The 18,762-nt window shown below is 38.9% G+C and overlaps 2 protein-coding genes across 4 annotated transcripts in view; both read right to left on the reverse strand.

The window, feature by feature from the left end:
- LOC106090219 (anosmin-1) overlaps nucleotides 1-2,472 on the reverse strand; it is a 54,734-nt gene extending 52,262 nt beyond the window's left edge. Inside the window, exon 1 of one of the 3 annotated variants that reach the window (XM_013256345.2) lies at nucleotides 2,238-2,472. The gene's annotated coding sequence lies outside the window, so the exon portion shown is untranslated. Of the gene's footprint in view, nucleotides 1-1,524; nucleotides 1,580-1,706; nucleotides 1,997-2,237 lie in introns of those variants that run through there. The other 2 variants (XM_013256349.2, XM_059363561.1) reach the window with 2 other exon arrangements.
- Nucleotides 2,473-8,222: 5,750 nt separating this feature from the next.
- The window catches only part of LOC106090222 (uncharacterized), a 14,392-nt gene continuing 3,852 nt past the window's right edge, over nucleotides 8,223-18,762 (reverse strand). The window contains exons 2-4 of the mRNA XM_059363564.1: nucleotides 8,851-8,958; nucleotides 8,445-8,614; nucleotides 8,223-8,372 (exon numbers count right to left, since the gene is read on the reverse strand). Of these exons, the coding sequence (XP_059219547.1) occupies nucleotides 8,241-8,372; nucleotides 8,445-8,614; nucleotides 8,851-8,958 (410 nt within the window). The 3' untranslated portion in view covers nucleotides 8,223-8,240. The remainder of the gene's footprint in view (nucleotides 8,373-8,444; nucleotides 8,615-8,850; nucleotides 8,959-18,762) is intronic.

The following is an 18,762-nucleotide window of genomic DNA, read 5'->3' on the forward strand; positions in this document are numbered from 1 at the left end:
TAGATCGGTTTGGACCTTTTTCTACATTACACTCAAATGTACCTCTGTGTGTAAAGTTTTAGAGCTCTATGTTAACTCTAACTATTTTTGTCCAACGAATACAACTAAGTGGCAACACTGTGCTACGTGGCACAGAGTGACACTTTGTTGCTACCCTCCACCATGGATCGCATTTGTCGAGCTCTATGCGCGGTATCTCTTTAGGCAAACAAAGAATATTGAATAAGAACTGTTATGCTATTCGAGCTATATCAAGTTATAGTCCGATTCGGACCATAAATGAATGTTGAACGTTGTAGAAGTCATTATGTAATATTTCAGTTCATTCGGATAAGATTTGCGCCTTGTAGGGGCTCAAGAAGCAAAATTGGGAGATCGGTTTATATGGGAGCTGTATCAAGCTATTGATCGATTCAGACCATATTAGACACTTATGTTGAAGGTCATGAGGGAAGCCGTTGTACAATATTTTTCTGCCAAATCCGATGAGAATTGCGCTCTCTAGAGGCTCAAGAAGTCAAGATCCCAGAGCGGTTTATATGGCAGCTATATCAGGTTATGTACCGATTTGGGCCATACTTAGCACAGTTATAAGTAGTCAGAACAAAACACCTCATGCAAAATTTCAGCCAAATCGGAAGAGAATAGCGCCCTCTAGAGGCTCAAGAAGTCAAGACCCAAGATCGGTTTATATGGCAGCTATATAAAAGCATAGACCGATTTGAACCATACTTAGCGCAGTTGTTGTTGGAGTAACACCAAACCACCACGTGCAAAATTTCAATCAAATCGGACGAGAATTGCGCCCTCTAGAGGCTCAAGAAGTCAAGAACCAAGATCGGTTTATATGGCAGCTTTATCAAAACATGGACCGATTTGGCCCATTTACAATCCCAACCGACCTACACTACTAAAAAGTATTTGTGCAAAATTTCAAGCGCCTAGCTTTACTCCTTCGAAAGTTAGCGTGGTTTCGACAGACAGACGGATGGATGAACGGACATGGACGAACGGATAAAATGACATGACGATCGAGAATATATATACTTTATGGGGTTTTAGACTCATATTTCGAGGTGTTACAAACAGAATGACACCCCCATCCTATGGTGGAGGGTATACAAACATGTTGCGCACTTCCACCCAGTGACAGTCCAATTCGCCCCAGATACAAATCCGAAGGACTTTTCTATTTGGGCCATATCAGAAAGCAAGATAAATACTAAAAAATATGGCAATATGGATGCGCTAAAAAGTCATTGTTCAGGAATGGTCCAAAATACCGGCAGATTATATTCGTGCATCTGGCAGTTCGTTTTTTGATCGACTCAGAGCAATAGTCAAGGCAAAACAGGGTCATATCGATCATATGGTAAATGGATACTGAAATTTAGATTACTTCCACATTTTTTGTCATTTTAATCAATGAAAAATATTTCGAAACAAAAAAGTGGTAATTTGAATTGGTAACACTTAGTGTCAGCTACCCTGTAGTACATCACACCATAACAGCCTACCATTTACCTTTTGAAATTTATAGCACTTCAATTGACCAGTAAATGTTTCAATGTGTTCTGTACTATAAAAATAAAAAAAATATAAATTTGGTGCTATTTTACTAAACAGTATTGTTTATAGGTATTTGGCATTGACATTAAGTTTTAACCACATTTTTAAGTTGATCACACCAAGGTATTCTTCTTTACCATAGATTGAAATAGAAACTTTTGTTTTGTTATTTGGTGCCTATAGGGCAATTATTTTTTAGCAAAAAGCCCGATTATATTCTATCCTTGCTTGTTTTTTTTTTGTATTCACCAAATATCACATTTTCATATTATTTTTTTTTACATAAAATAAACTTTTTTTGTTATATTTTTCCCCATGTAGAGAGTTGAACCGTTTTACACATTTGAAAAACTGAAAAGTTTTTTCTTTAGTTTTGCGATTTTTTGGTGTTTTTGCATTTATTTGTTGGTCGAGCGGTCGGTTGGTCGGCGTTTTTTTTTGTTTAATTTTTTCTTGCTGAACTATTTTTGATTTACTGCAAAGCGAAGAAAGTGTTTTGTTGCAAAGGCTATGTAATTTGCCTGCTTCTTATTCTTTTAGTGTGGTTACATGGTTGTTGTTATTCTTTTTCAATGGTTTTGTGAAATGCGTATGTGCGTGAGTTAACACGTCTGTGTGTGCTTGTGTGTTAGTACTATATAAATATGGGTATGTGAAATGAAAGAAACCTCTTCGTCTTCTGCTTGTTTGACGCAATTAGATCGTTGTGTTTTTATTTAGGTTTTTGTTTATATAGGTAGGTTGGTATATTTTGTTTTTGTATTTTGCCGTTTGTTCTACTTGTCGCCAACGTTGCCGCGTATGCCGTAGTCAATCGTCACCGCGCGCCGTATACTTTGACTTGCACTTGCCAGCCGTTCTCAAACACAACCAATTTGTTGCTCCTGCGAAAACAAACTGATCGATCGCAATTTTGAAAACAGGCGCGTATGTTGCTGTCAACAGTTTATTTAGCACTAACGGCACTGCGCTGCAGCAGCAGCAGCAACATTTCACACACTGGCCCCAACTTCACACACTATAACTCAACGAAGAAAGAAAACCAACAAACAAACAAACAAACACAACGATGACAGCGACGCAGCGCCAATGGGTTTGTAGGCAACGACTGCTGCCTGCTGTTGTGTTGCCCCCAAAGTATTATAGCATGTGCATTAAGCATTGATTTGTGTTGCTGCCATTATTGGAGGGGCGACATTCATTCACTCACTCACTGCATTGCAGAGTGTTTGTGTTGTTGTTGTCACTGCTGCTGCTGCTTTGGGGGGTTTTTTAGTTTGCAGTTTTTGTCTCTTTAGCAAATAACAGCACATAACTCCTCCACTGTTACGCTCATCACAAGTGGGAAAATGACTTTCGCCTGCTTGCCTGCCTGCTGCTGGCTTTTGTGAATGACTGAATGTTTGTGTGTGTGTGTGAGAAACATATTCGTTGCCTGTTAAATTACAGAAGATGCGTTGCATTTCAATTAAAAAAAAACGCACAGAACTAAAGAAAAACAAACGTTTGAATTTGAAAATTCATTTTAAATTGATATTGATCAATCAATTATGTGCTACTATGTGTGCCCATGAGCCATGGGGTGTGCAAAAAAGCATAACAATTAAAGTTTTGAATTCTAAATTAATATATTTGATTTTAATTCAATTGTTTAGCTAAAATTCAATTAAGGCAAATGGCAATTTGATGGTAAAAGAAAACTTTTGATTTACCAGGGTAGTCCCCCATATGGACATGCATAAAAGAAGGAGGAGGAAGATGAAAATAGAACAAACTGGAAATGAAACGGAAACACTTTAATTTAAAATAAAGAAAGAGAATGACTACTTCGATAGAAAAGGATGAGAAAAAGACCTTATATAGCCAATTTGAACCGTTCATCATCTAAAATTAAGTTTTTCTGCCTAGACTGTCTTTGGCGAGAAGGCTTGATTGCCGACGTTTTGCGGGCAGTCTGGTAACCTTTTTTTATTTAAACAAAACAGCTGCTAAAAGTTACCGATTGTGTGATAAACTATTTTCATTTAGGGAAAATAACACCTGAAGGTTATCGAATAATGTTAAATGATTATATTACGATAACTTTAAGCCGACAAAAGTCATGTGCGGAGCACAGCCATCTCTCCAAATCAATGACGAAGCCAATTATCTACGGCACCGAAGTAATTGCCTGCATTTGGTAGGATCAGCGAGGTGTTATGTACTTTGAGCCGTTAAAATCGGATCAAACTATCATAAGAGACATGTACCGAACAGAATTGATTAGTTTTAAGAATGCAATCAACGAAAATAGACCAGAATATTCAAACAGACACAAGGTCACAAGACCTTCCATCATTATAAGGATCGGCAAGACAACTTTAAGCTCAATGATAAAGAATCTACTTTTTATAATCCAGTCTGAAAGGCCTACAGCAGTGCAAAACCTATTTTGGAAGAAGTTTTTATATCGGGTTTTTCAATAAAAGTGCTAAAAAAATTTTATTTAAAACAAAAACGGTTGTGGATTTCAATGAAATTCTTTATTTCTGTGGAAGTACGTTCGATGCCATTATATTACCCCGGGCACCGGGGTAATATAATGGCATCAGACGCTGAACCTAATTTTCGCCAGTTTACAAGCATAAATCGCTCGATACTGCTGGAATTTTGCGTTCGATATTCATACGAAGTTGAAATCGCACGAACGAGGCGGCCAATCGACTAAACCATTTCTTCGTCCAAAAATGTTCGGTCGTCATTGAACGGTAGCGATTCCCATTCACAGTTAGGTGTCGGTTTTGATCATCATGGACGAAGTAAGGGCCAATGACGACGCCGGCCCATAAACCGCACCAAACCTCAATTTTTTTGGGATGCAATGATGATGATACGTGTAGATTGCTTCCCGATCAATAACTTATATTTTGTTTATTGACGAAGGCATTCAGCCAGAAATGAGCCTCAATGCTGAAGCTCTTAACGTTTAGACCACTGAATCCGAATTTCGGTAGTAAATTTTAATAATTTTGACTCATTGTGCCGGTATTGATCATCACAGAAGAAGTACGGCTTAATGACGACGCCGGCCCATAAACCGCATTAAACCTTAATTTTTTCAGAATACAATAATAATGGTTTGTGTGGATTGCTGCCTGACCAATAACGCATATTTTGTTTATTGAAGTAGCCATTCAGCCAGAAAAGAGCCACATTGCTGAAGCTCTTAACGTTAAGACCTGACTCCGAATTTTGGCAATAAATGTTGATAATTTCGACCCGTTATTGGCTCGTATATCTTTCCAACATGAAATGACAAACCTTACTGAAGAGAAATGTCAAAAGGACGGTAAAAAATATAGCGCCGTGAAAAAAAACACTGTTCGTCCGCATAGGCGCACATGCTAACCTCTACGCCTCGGTGGCCTCCAAATTTGAATACATGACGAGTATATGCCACCAAATCTTCAGTCATATTGTTCGCTACATGAACAGAGGAATGGCATAACGCTTCCGATCACCAACGACCCCAAGGCAAAGATCTTTTCTGTGCGAAGTCACAATTACATGTCAGCTAACCAACTTCCAGAGATGGATCTTTTAGTGTGAGAGGTTTAGCACAACATAAGGGAGCATCTAGATCAAGCAGCGTAATAGTCGTGAATCTGTACGCAGCTACCGACTGAATGCACATTAGGGTGATGACTTTTTGAGTTTTTTTTCTCAAAAGTTATATCCTGTTGTACGAACGAATGAACTTTTGCCTATTAATAACTAAAAAAAATTTATTCCATTTAACTATTGAAAAAGGTCGAGCTCAACCCGCTTTGAAATGAAATTTTTGTGAAATTTTTTAAATCGTTTTGTGTGTAATGTTTTTTTTTATACCCTCCACCATAGGATGGGGGAGTTAAGAAAAAAACATCTTGGTTGGTATCCGATAATAGCATAAGACGAGCTTATCACAACACCGATCCCTGATGACGCCCAGTGAGAATTATGTCTGTGTTGCAATTACTTGGCTGCAGAACAACAAGACAGAAGGAGCCGATGGATTGCCAACTGAATTATGTAAGACTGGAGGTGATATGCTAGTTGTCAGCACATCTCATACAGCCGTTGATATGCGATATTAGCATCAACAAGGTTGCCACAGAACAGATTGCTGATGACGCCCTTTTAGAACTAAGTCAGGGTAGCAGTTACCTAGTTGAAGAACAACAAAGCCGAAGTAGCCGATGGGTTGCCATATCGGCTCCAAAGTCATGAAGAGGCCAAATACAATCGCCTCTTTCCTCGTTAAGACGCCGGAGAGAATTTTGGACTTTCATATCAGGAAATGTTTGGGAACACTCTTCTTATCTAACTGCCAGCATGCCTATATTAAGGGCAGGTGTGTGGACTCAGCACTGCATCAAGTGGTACATCAACTAGAAAGGCATATATATTGAAAGGGGACTACCCACTGGCGGCATTTCTGGACATTGAGGATGCGTGAATTCGTGTGCCATAGAAATAGAGCTGGCAACATATCCATGGCATTATCGATACAATCGATATTTTATTTTTTTGTCTGAATATTGATTGATATTTTTCCGATTAATACTTTCGGCAAAGTAAAATTTTTTGAAAATTAAACAAAAATAAGCGCTCCGACAATGAATCGATAATTTTCATCCGATTGGGCTAAAATGTTATACAACCTTCTTCATACCTCTAGGAACCGAACAAGGACTGGTTTACGTGGAAGCTTTATCAGGTTATGGACCGATGTGGACCGTACTTGAAACTTGGTACTTGGAGGTCATAACATAACACCACATGCAAAATTTCAGCCATATCGGACACAAATTGCGGCTTGTAAGGGCTCAAGAAGTCAAATCGGGAGATCGGTTTATATGGGAGCTATATCAGGTTATAGATCGATGTAACAGAATACTACACGCAAAATTTCAGCTCAATCGGAGAAAAAATGCGGTTTCCAGGGGCTCAAGAAGTCAAATTGGGAGATCGGTTTAGACTACATGCAAAATTTCAGTTCAATCGGACAGGGGCTCAAGACGTGAAATCGGGAGAACGGTTTATATGGGAGCTCATGTTATACACAACAAACAGGCACACAACATACACTTTGTCCAAACTCTACACACGGTATACTGACCCGAGAAGACAACATTGGCTTGGCTTCTTGCGAGGATTCCTGCAATGGACTCTCGGGAGTTGGAACGATCCAGCTTTACGAAACGGATGAAGAGGACGTCCAGATGATCTCCTCAGAACCGACAGCAGCCGGAACCTCAACTCCTGGTGGTGTGGCAGGAACCTCGCGGAAAGGGCAGGCGGAAAGTACAGAAGACAGACGAGCTGAAACGAGAAGAAGGCTACAAAGGCTCGTTACGGTATCTGAGATCTGAGGAAGATGGAGGGTCTAGAGCCAGCCACTCTTACGATCCGTGACAAGCGTTTGATACGCAAGCATAGGTTCCACGTCGGGATGTACGAGTCTATGATGAGTATTACTGTCATGGAACGCATGCTGCCCTCTGCTACATCGTACGATACTGGAACTGGCACCGACGCGAACACTACAACAACTACAACATACGCTATAAACAATACCGAGACCGCCAGTGGAAGCACCGCGTGCATAATACCAGGCCCAGAAAAGGGCAACAGAAACGAGACGAAGGCTACAAACGCTCGTTACGGTATCTAAGGAAGATGAAGGGTCTAGAGCCAGCCACTCTGACGATCCGTGACAAGCATTTGATGCCCAAGCATAGGTTCCACGTCAGGAAGTACGAGTCTATGATGGATACTACTAACGTGGAACGAATGCTGCCCTCTGCTACATCGTGCGATACTGGAACTGGCACCGACGCGAACACTACAACAACTACAACATACGCTGCAAACAATACCAAGACCGCCATTGGAAGCACCGCGTACATAATACCAGGCCCAGAAAAGAGCAAAACTGTTTAGCCGAGGCCTTTCGTTGATCCTGTCGCAGGAGCCAGGAAGGTTGGTCTGGAGAGTGTCCTCCCGACAAGGGTATGTCACTCAAATGACAAGCCCACGCCAGGGAACAAACGGCAGCAATCTGGCGATGCACAGGCGCCTGATGGCAAAAGGGCCAAGAAATTGGCCTGTTTGTCATCAGCGCCTGAATTACAGATGGCTATCCTGGACAGGAACAATCCTGAAGGCCGGCTATCCACTGAGAGAAGGTTATTAGTCGAAGAGAAGATTCTCCGAGCTCTATCGGAAGTCATTGGAAAAGGCGAGGATGACTCCTTCGCGGGTTTCGATGGTGCCAAGCGGCTGAAGGGCGTCAAAGTCATCGCGGTCGGTAATAAAAAAGCTCTGGATTTTCTTTCGACCTGCATCGGTGGCCTTGACCTCCGTTGGCCTGCCATGAAGAGCTGGTCCCGAATGATCAGATCCCCTGCTGGACGACGCTGCGAGTGTGGATTCCCCCTCCAGTATTAGAGGACGAAGCAATGCTCAGGCTGCATGAAGGATAGAATAAGCATCTGCCAGCGGAGAGCTGGACAATTGTAAGGAGGTGAGCAAGGGATAAAGGTAATGGCAATTAACTCTGGATCAGGGTTGGTTCAGAATCCTTGTCATCAAACTCCTTTCAGTTTAAAAAAGAATCAAAGAAACTCTAATTAATGCTTTTAAATATTTTATATGTGAACATTTATTGTAGGTTCAGTTTGTCTACACTTTTGGCAACTCTTAATCGTTATAGGGACTTTGAAGCAAAGCACTTTCTGGAAATATTGATTAACAGCTTCCCACTTCATGGTACCAGTAATCTAAAACAGAAACAACATTAAAAAATTAATATTTGTCAAAGAAATTATGGATTTCATTCATCCTTTCATTACCGTGGGCAGTGTACTATTGACAAGCACCGATGCCCAATAAGATTTGCCATCATTATCAGTGGATATGCATTCCTCATCACCTTCGCAAGGGTCGGGAGTAATATGGGCATCTGTTTTAATGGAATTCAATATCCATTGAACTTCATGTTTCAGGAATGTGGTATTGTTATCTAAAAATAAAAAAATTAAGTTTTTTTTTTATTCAATTGTAAGGAAATTTTTTTTTGAAACTGTTTAAAATATGACAGATTTGCCTACTGAGTTTATTACCTATCACATTCACTGACGCTGAGTATTGGACATTGACCCCCTTTAAATGAAAACAATTCCTCGCCAATAATAGTTTATCATGTTGTTGGCCTAAATTTTTTTTGTTTACCTTATTTTTAGTTCTCCCCTAACTTACCATCGTCATCGAATATAACATCCACATGGACTGTGGTACCACGATACATGGTACATGGAATTTCTGAGCAACTCGATATTTTCAGGTATAGAATTAGATAACGTGAACCTGCAAAAGAAAAATGAAAGCCGTTTTAAATCAAGGGTAAGTGAAGTTTATTGAATTGAAAATGAGAAGGCGAATTCAAAAGTTAAAACCTCATGGGAAAAAAAATTAAAGCTGAGAAGGGCTTTTGTATAAACCCTCAGATTGTAATGGATATATTCGCGTTCAACAGCTACAAACTATATTTTTGAAGAGTATTTGAACTTCTGCATATGATGTTGTGTTATGAAAACGTATATGAAAAGTATGGTCCCCTATTAACCGATTTGTCTTCTTGAGGATGGCGTTCAGATTCATAGGCGGACATGCTAACCTCAGCAACACAGTGGTCTTCGATTATCATTGAGCTAACACTTGAATCACAAAGCCCTCATTGATATGAAAAATATTTCTCCGCTGTTTCTAAAAATTACCAAACTGTATAAAAAATCGGTACTTGGGTAACAAAAACCTTCCCCAAACAACCTATGACCCGACAAGGAATGTCAAAATGCTACTGAAGCTAGGAATACGGGACACATGGCAACCCTGAAGTCAGACGAAACAGGTAAAAAACAAATAAAAAGGTGTTTAGTTCGGCCGGGCCGAACTTTGAATACCCACCACCTCGGGTGTAAACCATCTTTCGTCATAATCCGGCGAAAATGCATTATTTATGCTCCCAAATTTCAGTGACATCGGACAATAAATTCGCCTTTTATTGGCCCAAGACTTTAAATCGAGAGATCGGTTTATATGGCAGCTATATTCAAATCTGGACCAATCTGAGCTAAATTGAAGAAGGAAGTCAAAGGGCCTTACACAACTCACTGTCCCAAATTTCAGCGAAATCGCACAATAAATGCGCCTTTTATGGGCCCAAGATCTTAAATCGAGAGATCGGTCTATATGGCAGCTGTATTCAAATCTGGACCAATATGGGCCAAATTGAAGAAGGATGTCAAACACAAATCACTGTCCCAAATTTCGGCAAAATCGGATAACAAATATGGCTTTTATAGTCCTAAGACCCTAAATCGGCGGATCGGTCTATATGGCAGCTATATTAAAATCTAGACCGATCTGGGCCAAATTAAAGAAAGATGCCGAAGGCCCTAACACAACTCACTGTCCCAAATTTCAGCAAAATCGGATAATAAATGTGGCTTTTATGGGCCTAAGACCCTAAATCGGCGGATCGGTCTATATGGGGCTATATCAAGATATAGTCTGATATAGCCCATCTTCGAACTTAACCTTCTAATGTACAAAAAAAGAATCTGTGCAAAGTTTCAGCTCAATATCTCTATTTTTAAAGACTGTAGCGTGATTTCAACAGACAGACGGTTAGACGGACAGACATGGCTAGATCGTCTTAGATTTTTACGCTGATCAAGAATATATATACTTTATAGGGTCGGATATAGATATTTCAATGTGTTGCAAACGGAATGACGGAATGACAACCATCCGTCGGTGGTTGGTATAACAAATAAAAGTGTGCTAAGTTCGGCCAGGCCGAATCTTATATACCCCCCACCATGGATCGCATTTGTCTTCTTTTGAAGATCTTTGAATGACTTTTTCAATATATATATGAGCTACATCAAGTTATTGACCAATATGGACCGTACTTTTCATGATTGTTAAAAGTCTTAGAAAAATACCACCTCCAAAATTTCCGGCAAATTAAATAAAAATTGCGCCCTCTAGTGGCTCATAGTGTCAAAGTGGGAGATCGGTTTATAAAGCAGCTATATCAGATTATTCACCGATTAAGACCATACTTGGCACAGTTGTTGAAGTCATACGACATATGCAAAATTTTAACCAAATTGAGGTCGGTTTATATGGCTGCTATATCAGTTTATGGACTGATCTAGACCATACTTGGCACATTTGTTGGAAGTCCTCAACGATTGCGCTCTAGAGAGCGCAATCTAATCAGCAGATCGGTTTATATGGCAGTAATGAACCGATTTGAATCATACTTAGCGAAGTTGTTGGAAGTGATACTAGGATGTACACTCGATTAATCGATTATTGAAGAACTTTCAAATAATTGAAGATTTTAAAATGAGATGAGTTAGATCTGTTAATCGATCAGCCGTTTTTGCAAATTGCAAATTTTGCCCATGAACATTTCACTAAGGAACAGGGGCAAACTTCTTACATATCAATGACTGCAGTCCGATTCAAGTTTAAGCTCAATGATAAGGGGCCTCCTTTTTATAGCCGAATCCGGACGGCGTGCCGCAGTGCGACACCTCTTTGGAGAGAAGTTTTACATGACATAGTATCTCTCAAATGTTGCCAGCATTAGGAGAGGAAAACCACTGCTGAAAATTTGTTTCTGATGGTCTCGCCAGGATTCGAATCCGTGCGTTCAGCTTCATAGGCGGACATGCTAACCTCTGCGCTGCGATGGCGATTAACCGTTTTTAAGTTAAAAAAAAAAAACTTAAAAACATGATTTGTGTAATTTTTCTGCATTTATCGATCATTGGGCCCTACTTGGACAAAATTTCATTGGATTGTATTGAAAAATTTTTGCTTTAGTTCAAAGAGGAAGATCATATAAACCGGATCCATATGCCCTATTTACAAATTGACATACATATGTGAGAAATACTTAAGGGAGAAAATCTCAAAAACTATACCGTTTTATTTTATTAGACACAGAAATCGATGAAGTCGAGTAATCGATTAGTCGATTATTCGACAAGGCCCTTCGGTTTTGATCGATTTATCGTTGAACCTGAATTTTCAAGTATACGATTAATCGAATGATCCAAAAATACAAATAAATGTGCAACCTAAGTGATACCAAAACACCACGTGCAAAATTTCATCCAATACCGGCTCCATGTGCCCTATTTACAAATTGACTTAGGTTAGGTTGAAAAGAGCGTGCAGATATAAATCCGCCCCATGCCACTATGGACATACAAATCGACTTACATATATGAGAAATACTTAAGGGATAAAATTTCAAAAAATAACCCGTTATATTTTATTAGACACATAAATCGACGAATCGATTAATCGACAACTCCCTTCGGTTTTGGTCGATTTATCGTTCAACCTGAACTTTCAAGTAAACGATTAATCGAATAATCCAAAAATACAAATAAATGTGCACCCTAAGTGATACCGATACACCATAAGCAAAATTTTAGCCAAATAAACCGGATCCATGTGCCCTATTTACAAATCGACATACATATATGAGAAATACTTAAGGGATAAAATCTCAAAAACTATACCGTTTTATTTTATTAGACACATAAATCGATGAAGTGGGGTAATCGGTTAGTCGATTATTCGACAAGGCCCTTCGATTTTGATCGATTTATCGTTGAACCTGAATTTTCAAGTATACGATTAATCGAATGATCCAAAAATACAAAAAAATGTGCACCCTAAGTGATACCAAAACAGCACGTGCAAAATTTCATCCAAAACCGGATCCATGTACCCTATTTACAAATCGACTTAGGTTATGTTCGATTGAAAAGAGGATGCAGATATAAATCCGCCCATCCCACTATGGACATACAAATCGACTTACATATATGAGAAATACTTAAGGGATAAAATCTCAAAAAATATCCCGTTATATTTTATTAGACACATAAATCGACGAATCGATTAATCGACAACCCCCTTCGGTTTTGATCGATTTGTCGTCGAACCTGAATTTTCAATCAAACGATTAATCGAATAATCCAAAAATACAAATAAATGTGCACCCTAAGTGATACCAAAACACCACGTGCAAAATTGCATCCAAAACCGGATCCATGTGCCCTATTTACAAATTTACTTAGGTTAGGTTAGGTTGAAAAGAGCGTGCAGATATAAATCCGCCCCATACCACTATGGACATACAAATCGACTTAAGTGTATGAGAAATACTTAAAGGATAAAATCTCAAAAAATATCCCGTTATATTTTATTACATACATAAATCAATGAATCGATTAAGCGCCAACTCCCTTCGGTTTTGATCGATTTATCGTTCAACCTGAATTTTCAATCAAATGATTAATCGAATAATCCAAAAATACAAATAAATGTGCACCCTATGTAATACCAAAATTTCAAGTGATACCAAAATTTCACCCAAATCGGATAAGAGTTGCGCCCTCTAGAGGCTAATGAGAAGTATTTGCGCACAATTCCAAGCACCTAGCTTTACTCCTACAAAAGTTAGCGTGCTTTTGACAGACAGACGGACGGACATGGCTAGATCGACTTAAAATGACATGACGATCAAGAATATATATACTTTAAGCATACATATTTATTTATGCATATTTTAGCAGAATTCCATGGTGGTGGGTTCCCAAGTTTCGATCCGGCCGAATTTAGCACGTTTTCACTTGTTTTAACCCCCGATATATTTTTCCATTTTCTAACTTATTTACTATAATAATATTTGTTTTGACAACAAATTGTCATACCACCGCATCAAATATTTACGAGCTTTGTCTATCATGTCCATTATAGTTTTTTTTTTTTTTTTAATTTAAAACAATTTACTAGCCCTTCGAGATAAATGCTATGACCAAGTATTGCTCAAGTATTTATTTGGTGGTATTATATTAAGAGACTCTTAAAATGTCATTTTGATGATTTACTGTTTGACAGGTGTTAAGTGGCCACCAAAGACTACGACGTCGGGGAATTTCAAATGTACTCTTAAACTTTTCGCAATAAACAGGCTTTTATCAATGTTTTTGTTTTTGTTTTTGTAATGTTCTTCATTCAATTTAACAATGACTCTATAAATAACACCCTTATTAATTATAAATTAAATAAAAATTAATCTTATATGATTGACAGGGACTTATAATGGCTAAAGACTATGGCTGGAGGGAATGTTTGTTTCTTTTTTGTACATTCCTATGAATTAGCTATTCTTGCTAAAGTCAAATACAGTTATTAAAGCCAGAAAACCGCCAGCTGAGTAAAATTAAAATGTTTAGGGAATATGATTTGTTTTTGTTAGGAAAAAGTGGAGACATTAAGTATTTGGAGGAGAGTAAGAGCAGCCTTTACTCGATTGCTATTTATTTGAACTAAACAGCTGGTTTTCATATAACAGCTGTTTGATGCTGCAAATTTCTGTGGGGAAAATACCTCCAGTAACCTCAAAGCTCTCAGTAACCAAACTTTCCAAATGTTGCTCGCTCTCACGCACTCTCGCGCTCTCTTTTACTGGCTAATAAGGTACGCGAACGACTTCCAGTAACAATTTTGGCAAATTTGCACAAATTTTTGGTACGCGAACATACACAATGTGTAAGTCCAGCGCACACAAAGATGCCGGTATGTAGCGAAACACTACCCAGAAATTTTCTGCCAAATCGGATAAATTTTGAGGCTTCCAGGGGCTCAAGAAATCAATTTGGAAGATCGGTTTATATGGGAGACCGATTTAGACTGTACTGGAAGTCATAACAGAACACTACATGCAAAAGCTCAACAAAATCGGACAAAAATTGAGGCATTCAAGGGCTCAAAAAGTCAAATCGGGAGATCGGTTTATATGGGAGCTATATCTAAATCTGAACCGATATGGCTCATTTACAATCCCCAATGACCTACATCGATACTGCCTATCTGTGCAAAATATCAAGCGGCTAGCTTACCCACATTGACGTGGTCGGTAAGTATGCCCGATTTAGGGGTGTTTTTGGGAGTGGGGTGGTCCCCCAAAGACTTAGCCCTGAAAATATATCAGCTATTTAATTTAAACTCCATTTTGCCATTGGCCTCAAAATTGGATAATAAATTCGTTTTCTGATCTCAAATATCTTTCATTTAAACCCCTTATTGCAAAAGTCAGCAAATAGGTCCGATTTGGGGTACGGGCCCTAAAAACGATCAATATCGAGCTCCACTATTTTTAAGACCCAAATTGTCATGGTGAGCAAATACTTCCTATTCGGGGGTTGTTATGGGGGAGGCACGTCCCCTAGACAGTTGGTCCCGAATGTTGATGTCAGATTCATGGTCTACTTCCAAATACCCTTCATTTGAGCCCCATTTTTCCATAGTCGGCAAACACGACCGGTTTGGGGGATGGGGCGGCCACTCAGTGACTTGGCTTTGAAAATATATGTCATATTTGTGTTCAACCCTAAAATACCTTTTATTTGAGCCCCATATTGGAATGGTCAGCAAATACGTCCTATATGGGTGGAGTTTTGGATGTGGGGTGACCCCATAGACACTTTTTCCCGAATATTGATATCAGGTTCATGCTTTACTTTTAAAGACCCTTCATTTGAGCCCCATATTGCTAATGTCGTAAATTTGTCCTCTTTGGGGGTTGTTTTTGGGAGGGGGGACCCCCAAAAGCTTGGCTCCATATTTGGATATCAGATTCGTATTCTACACTAAAATACCTTTTATTTAAGTCCCATATTGCCATGGTCAGTAAATAAGTCCTGTTTGTTGTGTGTTTAGGGGAATGGGTGGACCCCCAGTGGTGTTATGGGAGTGGGGTGGCCCGTAGACACTTTTTCCCGAATATTGATATTCGTGCTGGGGGCTGGGGTGGTCTCCCAAACACTTGGTCCGACAATTGGATATCAGATACCTTTTCCAATCTTAAATACCTTTCATTTGAGTCCCATATTGTCGTGATTGGTCTAAATATATATTGGGTAGTTTTTAGGGTGGGGCGTCCCCCCTAGGTATCCCATCCGAAATTTGGATACCAAATTTTTATTTTTAGGTTAAAAAATTTCGCTTAAATTGCACCAACAATCATCGAAACCTGGCTTTTCTGAAGATTGGAGTTAGGGGGAGCGTCCGCCCCCCTTCAGATATCAAAAAATCTAGTACCCCCATTTTTACCACGGGATCATTATGCACCATCAGTGAAAATTTCATGGAAATCGGTTCAGCCGTTTTTGAGTCTATAAGGAACGCACAAACAAACATACAAACAAGCAAACCGACAAACAAACACAAATTGATTTTTATATACAGGATTGAGCTGAAACTGTGCACAGATTATTTTTTGTCAATAGGCAGGTTAAATTCGAAGATGGGCTATGAACCGACTATACCTCCCATATAGACCGATCTGCCAGTTTAAGATCTTAGGTTCATTAAAGCCTAATTTATTAAATGATTTAGGTGAAATTTGGCACATTGCATTAGGTTCCTCTACATTCTTACCGAGTATGATAAACATCGGACTATATTTGGATGTAGCTGCCTTATATACCGATCTCCCGATTAAAGTTCTTGAACCCTTAAACGGCGTATTTATTAGCCGATTTCTCTGAAATTTGGTACAATTAGTTGCTTTTGGCCTCTAGCCATTTGGATCGAGTACGGTCAAGATCGGATTATATATGGATGTAGCTGGCATGTATACCGATCTCACAGTTTAAGGTCTTGGGACTATAAAACGTGTATTTATTATAAAATTTTGCACCAAGAGTTCAGTTTGGCCTCTTGGCATTCGTATAAAGTGTGGCCAAGATTGGGCTATATGTGGATACAACTGCCATATATTCCGATCTCCCGACTTAAGTTCTTGGGCTCACAAAATTAGTGTTTATTACTCGATTTCGTCGAAATTGGGCACTGTGGGCTCAAATAAACCTATTTCAAACCTACTTTAAGTTTAATGTATACTGGTCAAAGACCTGCGCAAGACCATTCATTTCTGCTATCAAGACACACTAACTGTCATAGAGTATGGCAAGAACTGAACTCTTTGTTTAAAACTACAACATTTTATGAGACAATTGAGAACTGAGTAAAACCGATAAACATGACGAGATGAATGAATGCATAAAATGATCCCTTCAGCAAAAAGAAAGATTGATTCGGATTTCAGTGAGCGCACGTTGTACAATGCATGTATTCGGGTACGTTTTGCTTCAGTACATACCATTTTTTCTTGTTCGTCTGCTTTCGTAGTACGAAATTCGTACGAAGGCAACGTGGTTTGGCAAAAGCATGGGTAAACACACACATACATACACGCCTAGTTTTTTATATGAGAAAACAAACAGTTTGCGAACGATTTGTGTGATCAGTTCATATTTTGAAAATGACAGCGAGACGCTTTCATATACAGCGAGTGAATTCTCATAACTCACACACACACGCCTAGTTTTTTATATGTGAAAACAAACAGTTTGCGAACGATTTGTGTGATCAGCTGACAGCGAGACGCTTTCATATACATTGAGCCATTTCTCATAACTCCCGGTAGCGGCTATGAATTTGAAATAAAGGTACTCCCAAGTACTGAATGGTGGTTGTTTTCTTTAACTTTATCTACTCAACAGCAAATTTGTTCGTTTTACTCTACCTTCACTGTCTTGCTCTTCAGTAGACTTGAAATACAACATTATGTGGGTTCAGTGTTAACAAGTTCAACAAAAACATTCAACAATGAATGGTTTTGTACAGGACTTTGACTTATTCAATTTTTTTAACTATTTTCTATTCATATTTTTTTTTGTGACGACAAACTTTCTTAAAACGCATATTCTTATTGCCTACGACCTGAGTTTGCCAGTGACGCACTCACATCAATGACGCACCCAGGCGTATAATTTATTTGCATTCATTCAACAAGCATACGCTACCTTGTAAATTTTCTCTTAATCTTTAAAAGTATCTAGTCACGCTGCTTCGCTTATCGCCATCGAAAAACCCGCAATAAAATTTTTGCCAAACGATAATGACCAATGTATTGTTTGCATATTTTTGGTTAAAAATAAAATCGCAAAATAAGAAATCTAAAAATAGAAATTAAGAAAAGAGTGCAAGTTTTATAAAAAAAAACAATAAATAAATATGCTAACAATATGATTTTAAAGGTAAAGAAATATACACTCCATATAAGGCCTATACACCTAGAAAAATTTGTCTGCTGAAGTCTCAGCAAACACTGTCTGCTGATATTAAATGAAAAACTTAACACTTTTGAATAATCAATTCAACATAAAAATAAAAATTTGGTATGCAATTTTGGATGGGGTACCTAGGAGGGCTCCCCCCCTCAAAAACCTACCAAATATATATTTAGACCAATCACAACAATATGGGACTCAAATGAAAGGTATTAAGAATGAGAAAACGTATCTGATATCCAATTGTCGGACCAAGTGTTAGGAGGACCACCCCAACCCCCAAAAGACCCCTAAATCGGATATAATTACCGATCATGGTAATATGGTACTCAAATGAAAGGTATTTGCGAGTATAATACGAATCTGACATCCAAATGTGGGACCAAGTGTTTGGGAGGCCGTCCCTTCCCAAAAACACCACCAAATAGGACTTATTTACTAAACATGGCAAATAGGACTTATTTACAGAACAAGGCAAAAAAAAGGTACTTGAGAGTAAAATGCGAATTTTGCCCATGAACATACCACTAAGGAACAGGTGGAATGAGTGCAGTCCGATTTAAGTTTTTTAAGCTCAATGATAAGGGGCCTCCTTTTTATAGTCCGAGTCCGAACGGCGTGCCGCAGTGCCACACCTCTTTGTAGAGAAGTCTTATATGGCAAAGTACCTCACAAATGTTGCCAGCATTAGAGGTGGAAAACCACCGCTGAAAATTTTTTCTGATGGTCTCGCCAGGATTCGTACTCAGGCGTTCAGCGTCATAGGTGGACATGCTAACCTCTGCGCTACGGTGGCCTCCAAGTAGAATACCAATCTGATATCCAAATGTGGGACCAAGTGTTTGGGAGGGTGCCCCTCCCCAAAAAACGACAAATTTACGACGATAGCAATATGGGTCTCAAATGAAAGGTCTTTGGGAATAAAGCACGAATC

The sequence above is a fragment of the Stomoxys calcitrans genome, chromosome 2, assembly GCF_963082655.1.
Source record: "Stomoxys calcitrans chromosome 2, idStoCalc2.1, whole genome shotgun sequence".
NCBI classification, from domain to species: Eukaryota; Metazoa; Arthropoda; class Insecta; order Diptera; family Muscidae; genus Stomoxys; species Stomoxys calcitrans.